Source organism: Heteronotia binoei, chromosome 3, assembly GCF_032191835.1.
Source record: "Heteronotia binoei isolate CCM8104 ecotype False Entrance Well chromosome 3, APGP_CSIRO_Hbin_v1, whole genome shotgun sequence".
NCBI lineage: Eukaryota > Metazoa > Chordata > Lepidosauria > Squamata > Gekkonidae > Heteronotia > Heteronotia binoei.
Window position 1 is genome coordinate 164,706,681 of NC_083225.1, and position 22,292 is coordinate 164,728,972.

A 22,292-nucleotide genomic window follows, 5' to 3' on the forward strand; every position below is an offset into this window, starting at 1 on the left:
GCAGAAGCAGGAGAAGTAAATGCAAAACTGTGCCAGCAACCATGCGGAGCAAACCTTTTGCGCTCAGAGGTGGAAAGGCACTTTGTTGAAGTCAGCAAGGCACAAATAAATATTGATGCATGTGGTCTTGTGTAGACACGATGAAGTTTTTTTGGTGCTTGTCTTGCATGCCAAACAGGATTGTTACAAATAAGCGCACTAAGGCCTACCTAGACCACATTACAGGAGTGAGTTGCCCTACACCTTTATTAAAAAGTTTAAGAGCAGTTTAAAGTCAGACCTACAAAGTTTATCATGCTGGTTTGTTGTTGTAAACACTGGCTAGTGTCACATCTAGTTTGCCGATCCGTAGAGTACTTGTTGCATTCCTATTCTTTGTTCAGGAGGAATGGAGAGAAAGCCCAGAGAATTCCAAACACAGCATGAATTGGTCCTCTCTGATACTTTGTGCCTACTATACCAAGAAATGCTAATTAAAAAAAAAAGAGAGACACAATTTTAGCTATAAAGATAATGGAGAAGAAGTAAGGAGGAAGAGGAAGAAGAATGGATTTATACCCTATCCTCCACTTGGAGTCTCAGAGCAGCTTTAAATCTCCTTCCATTCCTCTCCTCACAACAGACACCCTGTGAGGTAGGTGGGACTGAGACAGCTCTGAGAGAACTGATCTTGAAAAAACTTGTGACCGGCCTACGGTCATCCGTGTGAAGGAAATCAAACCCAGTTCTCCAGATTAGAGTCAACGGCACTTAATGACAGAGATCATTTTGTAGAAAAATAGGTGGTGGAGCTCATCCAGGGATTGTTATGCAGCTGCACATACTATTCAATGGACAAGGAGGTGGAACTCTCAGGAGGAGGTGGAACTCTCAGAAAGGTTCAGGAGCTGCGCTCCTGTGAGCTCCCACTGAATCTGAGGCCTGCTTAACGACTACAGCAAGCCAGCTCTCCTGGAAGTGATGATAGAACATTAAATATTCTGACAATGCAGTAGAACTTCGGAGCTTGGCATGTTGAGACAACTTTCAGATGTCCAGTTGACATAACTTTGGAAGTCCCCCTTGAGTGTCAGTCACTGTCAAGTTCCTGTTCTGCCAGATCTTCACCTAAATCCTCTTTCCTAGATACTCATCCTTCATGGGCTGGTCTGGATTATCAACAAAACTGTAATTGTTTCACTCATTTAGATATTTCTCTTTTCCTGCTTTGAAGACAACTTTACACACTAATGTTCCATCCCAAATCCTGTGGTTTCTGATACACAAAGTTCTTCCCCTAACACATGCCCATGTCCAATAATGTGCACGTGTCTGTAAAGTGCCATTAAACTCAGCCAACTTACAGTGTTGCCATAGGGCTTTCAAGGCAACTTAGATGTTCAGAGGTGGTTTGCCATTGTCTGGTATTTGTTGGTTGTCCCTTCCAAACATTAACCAGGGCTGACACTGCTTAGCTTCCAAGATTAGGCTAGCCTGGGCTATTTAATAATATAGCAATGAAAACAGGCATTTCAGGGGCACTCCTTTTGACATGTGACTGCAAACAGGATTTCTGCATATACAGTAGCGTGTATTTCCACCCTCATCCCCACAGAAAAAACAGAGTAAATAATGGAGCTTAGCCCTTCAGAGTACATGTGGGAATCTATTTTCCCTAACTGTAATGATGCCCAGCATTTTTGCATTAGGCTATTCAGTGATACCTGGAGTCATTCTAGATCAGGTACGGCAAAAGTGTGAAATAAAGTATGAATTCAGATTACTACTGTTGGTATCCTGTATAACTGCATGGTTAGAAATCCTCATACAGGACCCAGAATTACACAGGATGAAAACCTATTTAAATATTTTAATGAAAATACACAATTGATATACACATTGCTAAAATAAATAAGAATTTTAACAAACATTTTTTCAAAACCTGTAGAAAAAAATTCCCCTCCTCACTTTCAAAACTTAAAATTATTCCACTTTACTAGATCATTCTGGAAGCAAATCGTCTCCTAATTCTTCATCAGCAAATTCATCTTCATCCATTTTTTTCCTTAGGGCAGTTTTTGGTCTCTCTATTTGTGGTCCAAGAGGGTCTACATAGGAAGCATCTATGTTTTACAAAGGAAGAAAGAAAAGAAAGTTATTTTATTTCAAACAACTGCAGGAATTCCTGTAACTCTGAAGTGCTATCAAAAATTACAATAAAGATTTATATTGATATTCTCTATCAAATATTTAAAGTCTGTGGCAAATTGAAGAAGCCTTTCAGCCAGTAATACCTCAACTCCTCATGTGTATGAATTATGGAATCCCAACTGTATCCTGCCTATTGGCTCCAGCTCTAGTAATAACCCTCAGATGCTCTATTGATGATCCTGTTTTATTTCTGTTATTTATAAAGATTTCACAGCCAACTTATGGTGACCCAATAGGGCTTTCAAGGCGACCAGGATGTTGCCTTGAATCACCTGTAAAACTGCATGGTTAGAAATCTTTATACAGGATTCAGAATTATACAGATTAAATAAATCAAAACCTATTTAAATGTTTTAATGGAAATACACAGTTGATATAAAAAAGGTAAAGGTAGCCCCCTGTGCAAGCACCAGTCGTTTCCGATTCTGGGGTGACGTTGCTTTCACAACATTTTCACGGCAGACTTTTTACGGGGTGGTTTGCCCATGCCTTCCCCAGTCATCTACACTTTCCCCCCAGCAAGCTGGGTACTCATTTTACTGACCTTGGAAGGATGGAAAGCTCAGTAAACCTGAGCAGGCTACCTGAACCCAGCTTCCACCGGGATCGAACTCAGGTTGTGAGCAGAGAGCCTCTGACTGCAATACTGCAACTTTACCACTCTGCACCACGGGGCTCTTGCACAGTTGATATACACATTGCTAAAAGAGTTCATCTTTATAAACAAATAGAACAGATAATATTCTGTTAGATTGCTAATATTTTGCATGTATGTGGGATTGGCATATAGACCGTGAGTGGAGCTGATGTTTTTAATGGCATGGTTCATAAGACTGCCTTGAAAACACAGTGAGAGCCGAACACACAATGTCCTTGGAAGTATTCAGACAAAACATGGTTTATTTTATGGTCGGTTCATAAAGTCAGAATGCAGCTTGCAAATGATCATGAATGCTGGTTTCATTGCCTTCACTCTGTAGGTGGGGAGCAAATGAGGGTACCCACGGGGAACAAGCTGGGATGGTTGCATTTGTACATCCTGAAAAACCATATATATGATCTAACAGTGGTTAATAAACTAAATTCAAACCATGGTTTTTTTTAAATCCCAGTTTGATGGAACGTAACTCATCATAGTTAGTGGCTTGGCCTCTGTTCTAATTACAGAACCCATAGCTGGATTATTTAAACTGACTTTGCATTATGTCTGAACTGAGCTATATGCATCCTTTTAAAGTACTTGTTTGACCATGCCAATCTTAAATGCGGCAACAAAATCAAAATACTGGATCAAAGAGATGTAGTGGGAAAGTATAGTATCTCTAGATCATTTCCCCAGATATGTTTGATCCTCTGCAATGAATTTGCACTGGTATAGTAGTCCTCCTCCTTCTTTTATGATTCAAAGGAATTACCGTATTTTTCGGACCATAAGACGCACTTCCCCCCCCCAAAAAAAAAGTGGGGGGAAAAGTGTGTGCGTCTTATGGTTCGAAGGTACGTGCCTTCAGGGGGCAAGGGGGCGATCTGCTGCCTCTTCCTCCGATCTGGCGCTTCCCCCGCGCCTGCCTGCCTGGCTCCATCTTCTTCAGGCAAGCACTGGGATCACTCCACGTGGCCCCCACGCTTCGCAAGCGCCGGCTGCGGAGGGGGCAGCGTGCTTCCTCCTTGCCTGTGTGCCTGGCTTCAGCTGTGATGTTTAAAGCAAGCGCTGGGATCGGAGGGGGGAGGGAGCGAAGCGCTGCGTTTGTGAAGGGGGCAGGTGCTTCCTACTTGCCTGTGTTCCTGCCTTCAGCTGTGATGTTTAAAGCAAGCGCTGGGATCGGAGGGGGGAGGGAGCGAAGCGCTGCGTTTGTGAAGGGGGCAGGTGCTTCCTACTTGCCTGTGTTCCTGCCTTCAGCTGTGATGTTTAAAGCAAGCGCTGGGATCATTCCCTCCCCCCTCCGATCCCAGCGCTTGCTTTAAACATCACAGCTGAAGCCAGGCACACAGGCAAGGAGGAAGCACGCTGCCCCCTCCGCAGCCGGCGCTTGCGAAGCGCTGGGGCCACGTGGAGCGATCCTAGCGCTTGCCTGAAGAAGATGGAGCCAGGCAAGCAGGCGCAGGGGAAGCGCCGGATCGGAGGAAGAGGCAGCGGATCGCCCCCCAGGAGGAAGGTGCGTCCTATCCTCCGGAGCGCCTTATGGTGCGAAAAATACAGTATGTAATTATATGAAACACCCATTTTCCAATCCTTTCCATCTATGTGAAACCAAGCTACTTAGACATTAATGTATCACTTACCAATTTCTTTATTCATGCTGCTTTCATAAGGCTCATTTGTACCTGGCAAGGACTTTAGTTTTGCACTCAATCGCTCCCCTTTAACAGTAGTGCTACCAGGATCTGGCAGAGAAGAGAAAATGTTCCATAAACTACCGGAAAATGCATATTATTGTCTTTTTTCCCCACAGCATTTCACTAGGTGTTTATTTATTGCTTCGGAAGGCTCAGAGCATTTTCACCTACAGCATCACTGAAGAATTCACAGTCACTCTGTGAGGCAAATTGGTATTATCTCACATAAAGGAGGGATGATGTGCAAGATATTGTGGGATGCATGAAGAACTGGGACATTTTCCCCATCTATAACAAGACAATTTCCCCATTGGGCAACATGCCCACATCACTTTTGGATGACATACATGTGCCAGAGGTGGTGCCCAACCCCACCCAGAAGTGATACGCACATGTTGGGGGGTCGAACACCTGAACCAAACCAAGCAGAAGCTCCTTCCATGAACCTTGGTGTGGGGTTCGTGAACCAGCCAAAGTTTGGTCTGAACTTTGGCTCAGGTTTGGGTCTGTGCCTTACTGAACTGCTCAAGTTTAATTTCATTCTCCCTATGCTTTCTCCTACTTTTATTTTCACACATCCCATTTCAGAATAATTTGACTTCTTAGGGTTTTTACATACTTTTGGAATTAATTAGGACTGGAGAATGATCCTATTAAATCCTTTTACTTTGATTCTTTCAAAGTAGCCTGAGTTCTGAGAAGTCTGCAGTGTCCTGGACTAACAGTATGGAAATAATTAGGGCTGGGGGAAGATGGGCCTCAAAATGTTAATCCTCCATTTCCTAGTCCCCCCCCTTCAGAATACTATAAAGTGTTAAGGGCCCAAGCAACCCAGTTGATCTTCCCCACTCTGTTATTCTGTCATGTTTTAATAAGGGTTTAACTGGCCTCAGCATTCCATACTTCCTAGTATGCTATGGGGATTATTTTAAAAAATCATAAACCAATATTTGTCTCCATATCAGGGATGGAGGGGAGGAGTGTAGCAGGAGCCTCACTGATACAAAAGCTAATGGGGAGCATTTCTTCCCATACGTTCATCTTTCTACCTTGCAGTCATCTGATGCATATCCTCCTTTTCCTTAGTGAGCTTTGTGGTTGAGGGCATACAGCAAGGGTTTTTTGAAACGAGTTCCTCCCTTCTTGTTTTATGTTACTGCTAGGTGAATACCATTTTAAAACAATTTTGATAGCATTTCAAGCTGCTAATTTTCTTATTAAATTTGATATTAATTTCCTTGAGGGTTTTGTATTGGTGTTTCTGTTGTCTTGTGGTTTTCATGCTGTTGTAATGATTTTATTGTTTAATGGATGGTGGCTATTTAAAAACTTTGTACCCTGTCCTTTATACAGATTCTCAGGGAAGAATGTGTTCTAACTGCAAAGCCAGTTCTGTGATGGTTTTATTGTACGTTAATTTCATTAAGACTTTTTAGAAAAGTGACTTCAGTGAGTATAAACTAGATAGATTATATGTTTAAGTCGTATGAGTGAATGGGATTTATCATGGCTCTCTTGAGCAGCTTTTGTATCATTGAGGCTCCTGCTACACTCCTACACTCCAGCTGAGAGCCAATTTGGTGTAGGGGTTAAGTGTGTGGACTGTTATCTGGGAGAACCGGGTTTGATTCCCCACTCCTCCACTTGCACCTGCTGGAATGGCCTTGGGTCAACCATAGCTATCGCAGGAGTTGTCCTCAAAAGGGCAGCTGCTGTGAGAGCTCTCTTAGCCCCACCCACCTCGCAGGGTGTCTGTTGTGGGGGGAGAAGACACAGGAGATTGTAAGCCGCTCTGAGTCTCTGATTCAGGGAGAAGGGCGGGGTATAAATCTGCAATTCTTCTTCTTCTTCCTAGCTGTCTTTTGTTTGTACCAATCTTTGACCATACATGGAACAAAGACCTAGAACACAGGATCCAGGTGGGCAGCAATGTTGGCCTAAAGAAATAGAACAAAATTTGAGTTCAGTAGTACCTCCTTCCTTGAATCTTGGTGTGGGGTTCGTGAAGACCATCAAAGTTTGCACACTTCCTCAGACGGATGTGCATGCACACAGAAGCTTATACCTTGAATAAAACTTAGTTGGTCTTAAAGCTGCCATTGAACTCAGACTTTGTTCTACAGGAGTCTGTCAAGGAGTCCCACTTCTTCTCTGCCCATCTCATCTTTTCTGGGCAGCTCAGAAAGGAAAAAGGAAGGCAGGTAGGCAGACCTCCCATCCTGCTAGGCATTTGGTAAAAAGCTTTCAAAATGTCTGTTTTCTCTTATGTGGAACTAAGTTACTTGTATTCCAATTTGTCACAGAGCAATATACATCTGGTTTCAGAATGCTGATCTTAATATTTTGTTTCCAAATCTGTACTACTAGATCAAGAACGCATATTTTCAAATACTGATTGTTGGAACAAAAAGAGAGAGAAGAGGGAAGGAGAGGGAGGGAGAGGATTACTTAATAACTTAAAATGAAGATCAGAATTTAATATTTATAGAACAGCCATATTATTCTAAATTTATTCTACTACATCTTTCTAATGGTCCATTTGAGAAGTTACACTGACCTGTTACCACTTCTGAGGTCAAACTATGCTTATGTTCAGGAGAGGGGGTTGCTAGAAAATGGAGAGAGCAAGATTGAAAGAAAGAATACAAGGAAATAAAGAAGAGCATACAGTCAAATGCAAGATGAGAAGAAAACATACAGCATGACAAACAGAACAGAGTAGATGATAAACAGCAAAGAATAAGAGTGGGCAATCTGTGAAAAGCACTCGCTGTTGATTTTAACATGCCAAATAATGTGCCATCTGAAACACCAGCATTTCTATAACTTGGAAAAGAAAATATTTTCCCACATGTGAAGTGATGACTAGTAATATTGCAAACCAGTTCTTCTGTCATGCTGTCTCCCTAGACTTGCAGTCTGGTATGCAAAGGCAATAAAGCTCCTAAAATTTTGAACACAATTGGATTCACACCACTGAACTAAACTGGCCTCAGGTGTCCATCCTTCAGTGAACACACAGAGAAACTGACCTTCAAAAAGGCAGTATGACATAGTTCTCACCAAACTGAAATGACTTGCAAGCTGTCAATAACACTGTTGATAGATTAAGTATAGCATAGGGGTTTTGTGGCTTCATGTAGCCAGATTAGGAAAGAATGAAAGAATGAGGAAAGAGAAAGAATGAGATCTTGGACAGCTCCTTCAGCAGGCCATGAAAGCAAAAGCTCTGTGGCAAGTTCAGGAAGCCTCTAGACCAGGGGTGTCAAACACCTGGCCCATGGGCTGGATCTGGCCCGCCCAAGGCTTTGATCAGGCCCATGGGGCTCTTTTCTCCCCCCTCCTCCCCCTCCTGTTCTTACCCTTTGAAGCTCCCAGGCTCTTTGAAGCTTTCAGGCTGAGACTCTTTCAGTTTCAGCCTGCACCCTTTGAAACTTGCAGGCTGAGTCCCAGGCTCTTCCTGCCTTTCTTTGCTGGCTGCTACAAGGAAAACGTGGGGTGAATTTTAAGATCCATTCCACATTTTCCTTGCAGCATTGTCTGTTCTCTGCAATGGTTTCAAATGGAGTGGAAATGGTTATATTTTCAGTTTTCCTGTAGCTAGCTGAAACTCATGCTTCCTGGAGTTGTGACCTTGCAAACAAGGGTTGATGCTTTCAGCCAGCTTATCTCTCCTAACCTAGTGAGTACTCTAATGTGGAAACCCACAGCCAAAGGGAGATATTATACTGGAAAGGCTTTGCCAATCTGAGTAGACTGGTGGGGAGAAGTTTACAATGCCATTTCATTATTTCCACAGAGTCAGAGCCTTGTGCTTTTTCTTGATGTTTTATTTTAAAAATTGCATTGCCAAATTCCACTAGTCCCCTACCTTTCCAACTTAAACCATTGTAAGAGTTTTAAGCATGTTTGTATTTTAAGTTTTAAAAAAATATTTAATTGGGTTTGTCTGTGTCTATTATAAAGTTTATATCTCCACTACCTGACATTTTATGACACTCATGGCCCGGCCCCACAAAGTCCCATTTGTGTCAGATCTGGCCCTTGTAATAAATGATTTTGACACCCCTGCTCTGACAGTTGGCCTGCCTTGTTGTATTTACCCATCCCCTTTTGCACCAAACTTGGAGTGGAGACAGAACATTAAAGCTTGGAAACTCTTAATAGATGACACCAGGTTGGATCCAGACTAAAATTTCCATTAATGGAATGGAATTTTCCTGGCCCCCCCCTCCCCCGCAGACCACAGATCTCCACAAAATGCTATTCCCAGAGGACAGGGAGCCCTGAGGAATGAGAGGTCTGCAGGGGAAACAGTGCCAGTGTAGTCTGGATCCAACCCTTTATCTTGTTTACCTAACTGTAACTGGATACAGCACTTGTGATTATGTTCCATCCTGTGAAGTCAGCCTACTGTTACATGCATAGAAGAGCACAAAACCTGTAAGCAAATATTTTGGCCGGAGCAAAATGACATTCTGCACTGAACCAGTCATATTAATTGTACTTCCAAACCATCTCTATTTACACTATTGCATATATACACACACACATTGTACTTCCTTGCTTCAGCTTGGTCATAGCAATCAACAAAAGATGCAAAACAGAAACAAAATACAAATAATATTTATATCAAATTTTGATTTACCATTACTTAATGGGGATGGTAATAAATTTGGTGAATTTATTTATTTTGCTATTAGGAGAGCAAATGTTATTGATTATGTTTTAACAACACCAAACCTCTTGGGTGATAATTCAATGTTTTTCTGGGGGTTCTTCCGCAGAAAGTGACCATCAGTCACTTATTCTCCAGTAAACTCAATTTGATAAAATTCTAAATAATGAATCAGAGAGAATCTTATTGCCAGTGAATAATTCCTAGAATTTAGGCATTAAAAACTTGTTTAAAATGCTGATGATGCTGTGGTCTTGTATGATAAATTGATTAAATTTTTGAGACCACTCCTAATTAAGACTATTAAAATAGTTCAAAACAAGAAGAGGATGAATAATTCCTGGTATGATAAGGAATATCTGAATATGAAAAGAAAACTTAGATACATTCTTAGATGTAAACATACGTCAAATAAATATCTCCCCACAGCCTTTTTTGAGCTTTGTAATAGTTATAAAAAACTGCTTAAGAAAAAAAACCCCTGTCTGGTACAAAAAGTCAGGGCTTACACTTTTATTAACACACAGATTTTTTTTTTAGAAAATCGCAGGTTTTATTAGACCACGTTTTACCAGTCTAAGAAGAATGCCTTGTCCTAGAACAGGCCAGAACCATATGACCCAAAAGTCAGTTTCAGCCCACCAGAAATCTATGGTAGCCCACAGCAGGTTTGAAAAACCTATTTTGACAGCCTATCTAGAACTGCAAAAATAAGGGGAAGAATATACATCTGAAGTGCCTGGCAGACATGACTGGCAGATTGCATTTGGGTTGGTCACAGATTATGTGAGCCTGCTCTACTGCATCACAGTCCCACAGAACACAATACTTGAGACCCTACTGCTGCAACAAGTTCCATAGTGGTATTCTACAATGTTCTAATAATGTTCAGCATCATCACTGTCTTACACAATGTAATAGAGGCATCTTAGTTCAGGATTTATAGCTCCCACAGAATTTCACATGTTCTAAAAGCCATATTTCATGTACAACTACAGCTATCCTTGATTCCAGCAACAGTGGTATGCTGCAGTAAAAACAGAATAGGAGTCTTGTGGCACCTCTGAAGACTAACAGATTTATAACAGGAATCTTTCACAGTGCTACCTCCGTGCTGACCCCAGAATTCTCGTGAGAGCTGATCTTGCCTATGTGGAACCCAGCTGCCCATAAGATTGTTTTTCATGTGGTCTCCAGCAGAAATATAGTGGGTTGGCAAAAAACAGCAGCATCTTAGTCTGTGGTTAACATTTCTAAGGAATTCTGTTACCTTATACTTTAAATATCTGTTTGATATAGACATTTACTGTCTGACGAAGGAGCAGCTGTGAAGTTTTGGTTTCCGTTTCTAATAATAATAAGTAGCACAACTGGGTGCAGCTACGTGATCAATAAAGGACAACAATAAAACAATTCAGCCCTCAGGCTTACTAGCCAATGGCACATTCAACCAAGAAGGAGGCTGGAAAATATGCTGAGCCTGGTACATGTTTTTCAGCCCTGGCCAGACTGACATCACTACTGCTTCCGTTTTAAATGAGGAAACCTCCACTTTCAAATGCAGCAAAGTGAATTTGTCTTCCTTCTTATATCTGTGCCTGTTGCCTGGTAGCAAAGTAGCATGCACCTCCTCTTTTTTTCGTTATCCAGTCACCCTTAAGTATCTGAAGTGCTTTCTCCAATTCCTGATTTGACTATATTGGAGAGACAAAAATTTTGTATTCTTCCTGAAACCCATAAATTTAAATTAGATCCCAATGCCCTCTAGCTGTTTCTTGGACAGCTAACATTCTGATTGTTTTATGTCACCAAGGTAGATGATCACCGTTTTCTTAATCCTAACCATTTTCCCCATTAAAGGAAAAGGTTTTAGATTCCTAGGATTCAGCATATCCCCCATACTTAACTTGCAGACAAAGGTTATGGAGCGGACAGATGGCTGGACAGGCTTTCATTTGAGTCTGTCAACATTTCACCGGTACTTACCACCACCAGCACTTCCTTCTCTGCGGGCACGGGCACTGCCATCTCGGCCAGACTTGACCCGCTAGTGGAAGGAACAGACCAGAGTGCTATTTAGCGCTAGTCACAACAATTTCTATCACAGTTTTTCAGTGTGCATCTAAATAAATAATGAGACCACTCAGAGCTGGTTAAATAGAGATTTTAAATTTGGTTCAGAGTTTAATACAGGATAATTTTAATAGCTCCCCAATACCACTGTCTGGATTTGACCTGTAAGTGATTGGAAAATCCACCTTGACTAGAATAAAGATTTAATTTTATTTATTTATTGCACTTGTATCCCGCCCTCCCCAAACGGGCTCAGGGCAGCTAACAACAGTCACAATTTGATGAGAGATTCACATTATAACAATAAAACATTATTAAAACACTGAAATATTAAAACAGTTTCAATACAGTTCAGATGGCATTCTGTCTGTTTTGAATTAATTTGCGATGATATTGTGGGGTAGATAGTACACCCCCATAGATGTTAAAAGTATCTCCATTTAGTTATTAAAAGCCTGCCTGAACAGATATGTCTTACAGGCCCTGTTAAATTGTGAAAAATCCCACAAGACCCTAGTCTCCTCAGGGAGGGCATTCCAGAGGGCAGGCGCAGCCACAGAAAAGGCTGTTGCCCTTGTAGTGGTCAAACGGGCATCCTTTAGCCCAAGATCTTTAACAGATTTAATGAGCTTGATCATAGTGCTCTCTGGGGCTCGAGTGGGGAAAGGCGGTCCCAAAGGTAGACAGGTCCCAAGCCATATAGGGCTTTAAAGGTCATAACCGGCACTTTGAACCGGGCTTGGAACACTACAGGCAACCAGTGCAACGTCTCCAGTACAGATTGGAAGTGCCCCCGTAAAGGCAGCTCCAATACCAACCTGGCTGCAGCATTCTGCACTAGTTGCAGCTTCCGGGTCCGAGTCAAAGGCAGCCCCATGTAGAGGGTGTTACAGTAGTCTATTCTTGAGGTGACCGTTGCATGGATTACTGGAGCCAAGTTGCTGCATTCCAGGTATGGAGCCAACTGTCTTATCTGCCTAAGATGATAGAATGCAGATCTGGCAGTGGTTGCCACCTGGGCCACCATAATTAATGAAGGCTCCAGGAGAACCCCTAAACTCTTGACCCTCAAAGCTGGCACTAAAGGCGCCCCATCGAAGGTTGTAAAGGGATCTCTCTTCCCAGGCCGCCTTGGCTTCGGTACAAAACCTCCGACTTTGCTGGATTCAATTTCTGTCGACTTTGTCTGAGCCATTTCACAGTTGCTTGTAATGTCCGATCCAGATTTTCTGAAACGTAGTCAGCCTGGCCGCTCATCAGGAGGTAGAGCTGAGTGTCATCTGCATATTGATGACATCCCAGCCCATAGCTCCAGACATTCTGGGCAATGGGACACATGTAGATGTTAAATAGTGTTGGGGAGAGAACCGCTCCCTGAGGCACCCCACACACTAGTGGGTGTTTCTGAGACGAGTTCTCCCCCACTGCCACCCTCTGTCCTTGACCTTAGAGAAAAGAGGTAAGCCAATGGAGGGCAGACCCCTGAATCCCCATTTTAAAATGGATTTCTTTGGCTTCCTTTTAATCATCATCTATACATTGTAAAAATACCTTGAGATGGCTGTCCTAAGTAAATGTAAATTTAGTTGAAGCCAACAGAACTCATGGGACATTTGCATCTCTATGTACATCACCTGATTTCTCCAGGAGGAATGGCAAAACTGATTTTTATTTTAATAGCACACTGCTGGTGAGCCTGAAATTTGGGGAGGGAAACCAATGCAATGAGAAATGGGATTTTTAATTTTTTCTTGTTGAGCTGCTTTGTTCCCCCCCCCCCCAGCAACCTGTGTTTTTACCCCCAATAGGGTAAATTATAGGTACACATAACATTTCCTTCAAAGGGGTAGAGAGTACCTATCTCCCAAGATGCTGAAGAATTATAAAAAATATAAATAAAAACAAACTTGTAGAGAGCAGTTTTTGCAAAGCAAGTGGCTCAATATAGCTTTCCATTTCTCTACCTGCAGACCTTCCCCTTAAAACTGCAGTCTCACTGGTTGCCCTTTGTAAAATATACAAACAACCCCTCCTTTAAAGAATCAAGGAAATTTATGTAATCTATGATTCTGCTTGATGAGTTTTCACTTCAGGGCTTTTTTCTGGGGGAACAAAGCAGAATGGAGTTCTGGAAACTCTCCGTGGAAACAAAATTCTCATCCCCCCCCCCCCCAAAAATGCCTTGCTAATGATGAACTTTTCCTGTGAAAGTTCTACCAGTTGGTAGTTGATCCAAGATGATGAAGAACAGTAGGTTTTTTATACGCCATTTTTCTCTAGCTTAAGGATTCTCAAAGTGGCTTACAATTGCCTTTCCTTCCTCATCCCACAACAGCCATCTTGTGAGGTAGATGAGACTGAGAGTTCTGAGAGAACGGTGACTAGCCTCAGGTCACCCAGCAAGCTTCATGTGGAAGAGTGAGGAATCAAACCCAGCTCTCCATATTAGAGGCTGAAGCTCTTAGCCATGCTAGCTCTCAATGCCCAGTGGCCACATGCCTGGGTGTTTCACTCACTGGGTGATGAACATACATGTGTGATTCAGGCTTACTCCTAAACTGCTTTAGAAGACATTGGCTGAAAGGCAGGATAGAAATCTTTTCACCCACAGATTTTAATAAATATATGCATCCATAAAAGTTTTCATTCCAGTTACAAGTTTGCTGAAAACTGAAAATGTCATTTACCTCCAAATGCAATTAAAAACAGCATTAACGTGAACTTTGCATTTTATCACCATATGGTATAATTTCAAAGATAGTGTAAAAAATGGCACATCGTAAAAATATAGAATCTAACACAATGATCACATAGATTTCAGCAAAAGGATTTAAGTAAAATTATGTTCTTTTAGATCAGGTTGCTAAAAGACGGATGAATACCCTACCCCCTTACATTACAGCTAGAAGTTTACAGCTGAACAAATATTAGAAGTATTCCTCTACAAGACTTCAAAGTAACTTCTGCATATTAAAATGCTGTAAATCCAAAAACTGTTTTATTATTGTAAACACTCAAATATTAGTAGGGGACACATAAAAAGAAATAACCATCCTACAAGTTTTATGTTACTAATATACTTGGCACTGTACTGAAATTCTTTAATTAATGGTTGTAAAGTGTAAATACTATAATACAGGCTGTTAAATGTTTGTTTGGAAAGTAAACGTTCTGAAAACAAGGACAGTGATATGATTTCTTCCAGTTGCGTTATTTTTAAGATCACTAATTCTCTCCAAGAAGTATCTCTGAAGGACTGCAGTCTCACTAGGGCAATGTTGATCTTGTCCACCCTATACAATTGACCTCAAAACCTGTTTTCTTTTCATCAACAGTCACATCAGTCTAAAGGTTTTAACCTTAAAAACACCTCACACTACCTTCCTCTATATTTTCCCAAACACTTAAGTCTTGGCATGTGATAATTTAAAATCACAAAATGTGCAGCAGAAAAAATTACGTTCTTCAGCAATATCTTGTAACACAGTAAGAAACTGCTAAGAAATTAGTAAGTCAGCTGGACGGTGGTACTGTAAAAACAGGCAAGTAAATCCTATGTAACGGCCAAGTGTTGTGTGGCTAGTTTGAAGTACTTTTAACTGGAAGTCTGAACAGGTCTACAAAATCTTCAAGTGCACAATTTTTAAAGTTGTGTTTTCAACAACCACAGAAAGGAACAGTTCTGAAAGTCTGATAGAGTCCTTCCTAGAGGCATGAGCACATAACAGGAGATGGGTGTCCAGCCTACCAACACCTCCTCAGATAAAGAAGACACAGAGGAAGCTGCCCCCCCCCAGCCCTTGGATGTTGCTGGAAGATCCACTGGACAAAGAGGAGACTTTGTTGGATGCAGAAGAGGGAGAGCCTTGGGCTGAGGCCAGCACACCACACCCCCAGTCTCACAGCCCAGCAAGACCTGAAGCAGAAGCACCACAGCACCCAGACAGCTTGAAAGGAAAAGCAAACAGCTACCATGACAACAAAGCCGCAACCACAAAGTAAACAAGGTTAGCACTCTATTATACAAATTATTCAGAATTATTCATAAAATATATCAATAATATGGATTACATATACCAAAATTGTGTGAACTGACACTGTATACTTCTCAACAGTTATAAACTTCAATCAACCTGAAGTTTATAAACATTGGGAAGTATACAGTGTCTTGAGCATTCTATTAAGGAATCATTCTTGTTCACTGAAGTTTCAACTTGGATGTAGCTTGGAAAAAGCTTTGGTTAAATGAGGTGTGGAATACCAGTTTGCCTGTTAGCTGAGGCTGAAACCAAGCTTAACTGAAGCCAAGTCTGGTGGACTTTTTCTACTTGGGATTTCTCTACATTACATTTCCAGGAACAAAACTTTGTGATTGAGGCTTTGTTGACACAGTAGCTGTTTGTAACCCTCCTGAGCCTGCTTTGGTGCGATGAGCAGGATAGAAATTCCATAAATATAATAAATATCCATCTTAAAGAAAGTTGATTTGGTGCAACTGTGAAAGACTTGCCTATGTGGAGACTGTTGGATTATCTGTTCTGTTCTTTGTGTGATTTATTTCCCAGTTTCCACAATTTTGGTATATGTAATGTATATTATTGATATATTTTGTGACTATTTTGTAAATAATTCTGAATAATTTGTATAATAGTATAATTCTGTTTACTTTGTGGCTAGTAAAATACTTTTACTTTGTGGTTAGTAAAATACGTTTACTTTGCGGCTAGTAAAAAAAAGAGGCTTTGTTGACACAGTAGCTGTTTGCTTTTCCTTTCAACCTTATCCATGTTTTCTCACTTGGTTGTCTAGCACCCAGACAACAGCATCTGGATGGCTCCTATCTAGCAACTCCTGTACAGTGAGCTAAACTGAACCTCAGTCCATGCAAGACTGAGTGGCTGTTGGTTGATAAAAGTGCTAATCAAACAATGAGGAGTTCCAGCTGTTTTGGATGAGGCTGCACTTGCCCTGGAAGAGCATGTTCACATCTTGCACTATACTTCTAGAACCACTGCTAGAAGTGTAGAGTTCTTTTCACTAGTTGGTTCCCCAGCTCCTTGAAATAGCAGGATCTGGCCTCGGTTCATGTTGCTGGATTTTTCTGTCTGGCTTTGCTTTTTCATTTCAATTAAACAGCTTGTGTTTTTAATCTACTGCTGAACTGTATGGGTTTGGACCAGACTAACTTTTCAGCTCACTTTTACCTTTTTCTCCCTGCCCCAACACAGCCCAATGACCTCCCTAAAATGCTGCTCCTGGGAGACACTCAGGAAGAGTATTGAGACTGAGGCAAATCAGGGTTCTACAGCAAGAAGAGCAAACTGGTAGAAATTACTCCACCCCTTCAGTTCATGGAACATTTAGTCTGGATCCAATCCAACATTGAAATTTTGATACTCTTATCTGATGGATAAACCAAACTGGTTTTAGAATTTTTACTGCTGCAGAGCAATATAGCAGTGGCCATTGGGTGAGATCATAGTACTGAACCCACTCTTCTGAAGTTGAAAATAAAAACCTTCGGATCTTTGTAATGTTTTTTTAAAGGAATCCACACACCTGTTCCCTTATTTCTTTCAGTTTCTCCAATCTCTTGAGCTTTGTTGCATAGTCTTGGACTTCTTTCAGCCCCATGTCTGTGCAGAGGCGGACCAAGAAACGAAGACCTGGCAGAAGAACAATCGTCATCTCAGGAATTGACGTAACAGCAGGCAAAACATTCAGCAAAAGTAAACTGCTGCTTAAAATCAGACATTATGTATGCACTAGGTTATGTAGTGGACAGAAGAACAGGTAATTCAATGAGAAAAGGTAAACACCTAAATATTTAGGGAGACTTAAAGTTCTTTCATGTAATTTAAAAAAGTAACTGCCAGATGCTTGTCAGTCATCCCAGTAGGTCCAGATAAAATATCATCTGAAAACATTTGTGCCTTCATAAGTAAAAATTACATAGTTATTTTTTAATGGAAGATGAAAAGTCAGAGAAGAGGCACATGAAGGTGTCTCTCATAGCGATGGCCTAGGAATGAGATTATTTTAGTATCTTGGAACACTTAAAAAAATAATCTCCTAGAACTGAAGTTTATTTGGAATTCTACATCACCACTCTAGGGAACCTGTTTGAAGATTGTGCTTTATTATTTGAAATATATTTCTACCCAGTAAGGAGATCGCCTCTCTACAAGGTCTTTCCCATTTATTTCCAAGCAGGGAATAACTCTGTGCATGCATACAGATGCCCTCACAGAGAGACTCCCTCCACTGAACTGAATCAGGATGCCGCCTCATGCACTAGCTGCATGTATACAGGACACGCTGAGACTCTGGATCATACCTGTCTATTTTAAGCAGCGCCATCACTGGCATTGCTTTTCTGTGGCACAGACAGATCATAATAATGACCAGGGAAAGGGTTCATATTTTTCATTTTTAATACCAGGCGCTCTTAAATCTATCAGTGTGCCTTATGAAAACACTCACATTCAGCATTCTCTGGAAATTTTCTGTGAATTGCCTTGTAGGTATCTAGAGCTTTTGGATAGTTACCTGTTAACATAAACAATGTTACACACAAAGAGATATGCCATATCAGAAATTGAGCTATCCAAGCTTTTTATACTGGTTTTATTTTCTTTTTTAAAGGAACTGGAATTCTAGCAGTCAGGCATGTCACTTTTTTCATTGTCTTTATAAAAATTAACTAAAAGAAGAAAGAGCTGATTTTTAGAAGATGTTAGTATTCCAAAAGCAGAATTGAAAGAGAGAGATTCAGATAAGGGGGTGGAGGGACTGGCAAGTCAGACCAACTGATTAACAGAACAATTTTATAAGCAGTTCAAAGCAACTGCCACTTGCAGAATCTAAATCCCTCCAGCTGTTCCACTCAACCTCATCCTGATATGCCTCCATACTCCAGCTCCCTCTGCACATGCCTTTGGCCCATGGCAGTTCCACACTTCCCAGCATAGCCTTTGTGATAATCAAAGGGTTCCTCTTCTTTTCACCATTGGGAAAGCAGGTTGGATCCAACCCTAAGACTACAATCTGACTCACCTGGCAGTAAACACCCACTGAAATCAAAGGGACTTGCTTCTAAATCAGCAGACACAGGATCAGACTGAAAAAAGGCACTTCTAAATTCTTTAAACGTTGAGGACAAAGTATTAACAATTTTTTTTTGCTGTTCAATTAGACTGTTTAATTCTGGGGGTGAGGGGTTAAGACAAAAAGAGCAAAATACCCAAAGTCAGAGTAAGAGCTGCAAGATGACTTACCACTTCTTCGGTAGCAACTAGCAACCATCAACTGCCACTTTACCTGAGTTGGCCTGCAGATAAACATACCAGCATGTTATGGAATGGAGAGAACTTTTCTGAACAGCAATGATGTGGAAGGAAATGACGTGGGAGGGCAGGGAGCTGTTCCTGTTGGCAGCAGAGGAGAGGACTCGCAATTATGGCTTTAAATTAAGGTTGAGAAGGTACCAGCTGGGTATTAGGAAAAAACTTTTTAACAGTAAAAGTTGTTCAACAGTGGAATCAGCTACCTAAGGAGGTGGTGAGCTCCCCCTCACTGGCAGTCTTTAAGCAGTGGCTGGCTGAACACTTGTCAGGGATACTCTAGGCTGATCCTGCATTGAGCAGGGGGTTGGACTAGATGACCTGTATGGTCCCTTCCGATTCTGTGATTCTATGAAATCTACCATCAAGTCAGCTTATCTTTTCTACCTGCCACTGTACTGAAAAGGAAACATTTCTTGAATAAAAAGATAAAATATTATTTTCCTGGGATGAGGGTGAAATCCATTGTGCAGTGGAACTGCATCTCCATGTTAGTTTTTAATCTGATAGGAATAATACTGAAGATTCTGCAGGAGCAGCAGAGAGCACAACACTTAACTATACAAAGGACAGAGGGAGAAAATTACACATAGCCTTCGCTCTCCCACTAAAAAGAGCTAGACTTAAAGGGGGTTACTTTGTCTGGATCCCATCCACAATGTTTCAGTTCAAAAAGTGAATCTCACCACCTCTGATTAATAAAGGCTGAAATAAGATGATTCTATCAATGTATAGATGTACTGTAAGTTATTGGTTGTTTCAGAATAACAAAATGACTGTCATTTTGCCTGAACCAGAAAGAAGGGCTGACAATCACTAAGCTAGACTATTATTTTATTTATTGAAAATAATAGCACTCTTTCATTTGTCATTACTGTTATTAATGCAGCATTAATAAAATATAATATCACATGCAAAGGTAAAAATTTAATAAGCACTTACATTATGGTCTATTATCTATAATTTATCATCTGCTTTGGAAATATGTATGCAGGAGTTTTTTTTATATATAGCAGGAACGCAGTTCTGGCTGGCTTAGCATCAGGGGTGTGGCCTAATATGCAAATGAGTTCCTGCTGGGTTTTTTTCTACAAAAAAGCCCCTGTGTGTGTAAAAGGCCAAGGGAGCTTTCTACACACAGGACTGTGCATGTGAGTACTCTTGCAGCCTTGCTTCTCAAATATCCAGAGGATCTATGAAAAAATGTCATCAGGAAATTCAGTGCATTACACACCGTGCAATCTGTCTTGCATCCCAGTTAGAAAGATGGATTATAAATAATGTAAATAAAAATAATTTTAAAAATAAAATGATTGCATTTTTTGTGGGCGCAGGCTGCCAGCCTGAAAGATCCGATGTTAAGAGTGTATTTCAGGCTTCTGAAATGGTTGTGGCCCCAGCATAACACCCTCCAAGAAACAGGGGCCTGGGGTTTCAGGAGGAGCTCCAACCCAGGCTGCAAACACACTGCCATGGTCTGCAGACAGCATTAAAAAAATCCAATGGGCCTAGAGAGAAGTGACAGTTGAGCCTGGAAGTGGTCAGCAACACTAATCTACAAGTACTGTTTTCAAAACATTTTAATTGCTCTGCAGCCATTTCAAAACCAATCATTTTCTCCCTTGTACAACTGTAGTCAAGGGATTTGGACCCTGTCTGGGAAGCTAGGGAGGTAAGAAAGCGTAAACTTTCAGCTGTGAAAAATGTAAAGAAAATTACATGCTGCTGTCTAAGGGATTCTGTACCCTTTTTACCCCTTGGCTAAGTTTTACAATGACACAATTGCTTTTCACAGCATAAAATTAAAAGGCATTTCATATTTGGCAGGGACAGCCACATACGTAGCTGGGCCAGGTTCCTACTGCAGCTTCATTATGTCCCTTTGCAGGAGCCTCATATTCAATCTCACATCTTGCTATTGTGGCAACATGGCTCACAGAATTAGGTGGCCAATCAGGTATCCAGAATCACTCAATCACTCAAGATTGTGGGGATAAACCACTGAGATATCTGCAGGACAGGAAAAACTATCACAATGTAAAAAAGTATATTAAGAACACAATTCTTTGTTGCCCAATTTGGATAAGGAATGTAAATTATTGTAGAACAGTATAGTCCTCTCCCACCACATTAGAAGGGAGACTGAATTCATTTTGTCCAAAGAACGAAGGCAGGTAGTATAACAACCTAGCATCTTACCATAACATACGATTTGGAAATGTTTCATCAAGTATCTAATAAATGTGCTAAGGATCTCCTTTGCAATCTATTTTAATACTCCTTTTTTGGTAGAGCATCTTCTGATTAAGCATGTAAATCAAAAGTCACCAAATACTCCATTACCTGAGATTATACAAAGGATCTATCTCGTACCAATGCAATCCTTGGAAAAATGTATTCCAGAGTTCTGATTACCTGAAGGGTGTTTCTCAGACCACCTAAGCAGATGCTGTTGTTCAGTGATGTATTTTTATTTAAACATTACAGCTTTAAAAGCTCCAAATAAAAGGTGTGAAAGCGTACCCGCCTTTAGCGGTCATGGAGTTTACTGCATAAATATATGCCAATTCAATTCTCCTGTCTCCAGTGTAACTGCAGCACTGAAAGTTCCCTTACCAATAATACTTGTCTAAACACACAATAACAACCATTACTTACTGAATAAGCGCTGCTCTTTCGAAGTAGTGAATGGCTTTTTCACAAAATTGTGTGTCAATGTAATAGGCTCCGAGCCATTCAATGACCTCAATGTTTGAAGGGAAATACCGATAGGACTGACAAAATAAAGAAGGTGAAAGAAATGCAACGTTAGTGATAAACAGCATCTTTATTTTGCTTTTGGAATATCTTACTCATTTACGTGTTTAATTCTCCAGATGCCAAAAATATTTAATACATGAATGAGAGCAGTGTGCTAATACACTAACTATTCCCTACTGAGAATGTGGCAGGTTTTGCAATTAACAGAAAACGTTTCAGAAGATTTAGCTGAGACGATAGCCATATTTTCCACATGTCCTATTTTCAAACATTTTAACACAGAAAATAATTTACTTTCTGTAGGCAATCAATATATTAAAATATGTTATAGTTCTCAGACCTCTTCGTCTCGGGACAACAATTTTCTGCTAGTTTATTGGCAGTGTATACCATATTAGTAAAAGGGGGATACATATTTTAAAGATCATTTAGTTGTTTGGAATCTTTAAAAGGTACTTCTGGAAAACTAAAATAACAAATCAAACTCATTCTGCTTATGCTGGAGTTAAGGAAACAAGGATAGAATGAGAATGGAGATTGAAAGGGCCATTGTTCAAAACACACACAAACCCAGGGAAGTTGCTAGGACTAGGAATACTGCAACCAAAAGAAAGAAACATGGAAAGGAAAGTCATTTCCTGGAGCATTTTATGACTTGGGAAAGTGTGGCCTTCTATGTATGTTTTAATGGAAGAGCACACAAGATGCACCGCAGGGCGCTGAAGCAGGGGTAATTTATCATGGAATGGATGTGAAGTAACCTTGTAATTTAAATAATGTAATTTAAATATTGGTAGAGATTTGTATCCGATTAATATGCGCAACCTGTCATGTAGGTGGTCAATAGATCATAATAAGAACAATGAAAAGTGCCCAAGTCAGGAGTAGTTTCAACTGAGTAGCTATGTTAG

General features: G+C 40.7%; 1 protein-coding gene across 2 annotated transcripts in view; it reads right to left on the reverse strand.

Annotated features, from left to right (window-relative positions):
• Positions 1–1,829: 1,829 nt before the first annotated feature.
• The window catches only part of IFT88 (intraflagellar transport 88), a 47,494-nt gene continuing 27,031 nt past the window's right edge, over positions 1,830–22,292 (reverse strand). Inside the window, exons 20-26 of one of the 2 annotated variants that reach the window (XM_060234815.1) lie at positions 21,280–21,395; positions 18,556–18,608; positions 17,762–17,827; positions 16,838–16,944; positions 11,192–11,252; positions 4,474–4,575; positions 1,830–2,102 (exon numbers count right to left, since the gene is read on the reverse strand). In XM_060234815.1, the coding sequence (XP_060090798.1) occupies positions 1,981–2,102; positions 4,474–4,575; positions 11,192–11,252; positions 16,838–16,944; positions 17,762–17,827; positions 18,556–18,608; positions 21,280–21,395 (627 nt within the window). In that variant the 3' untranslated portion in view covers positions 1,830–1,980. Of the gene's footprint in view, positions 2,103–4,473; positions 4,576–7,023; positions 7,136–11,191; positions 11,253–16,837; positions 16,945–17,761; positions 17,828–18,555; positions 18,609–21,279; positions 21,396–22,292 lie in introns of those variants that run through there. The other variant, XM_060234816.1, reaches the window with a different exon arrangement.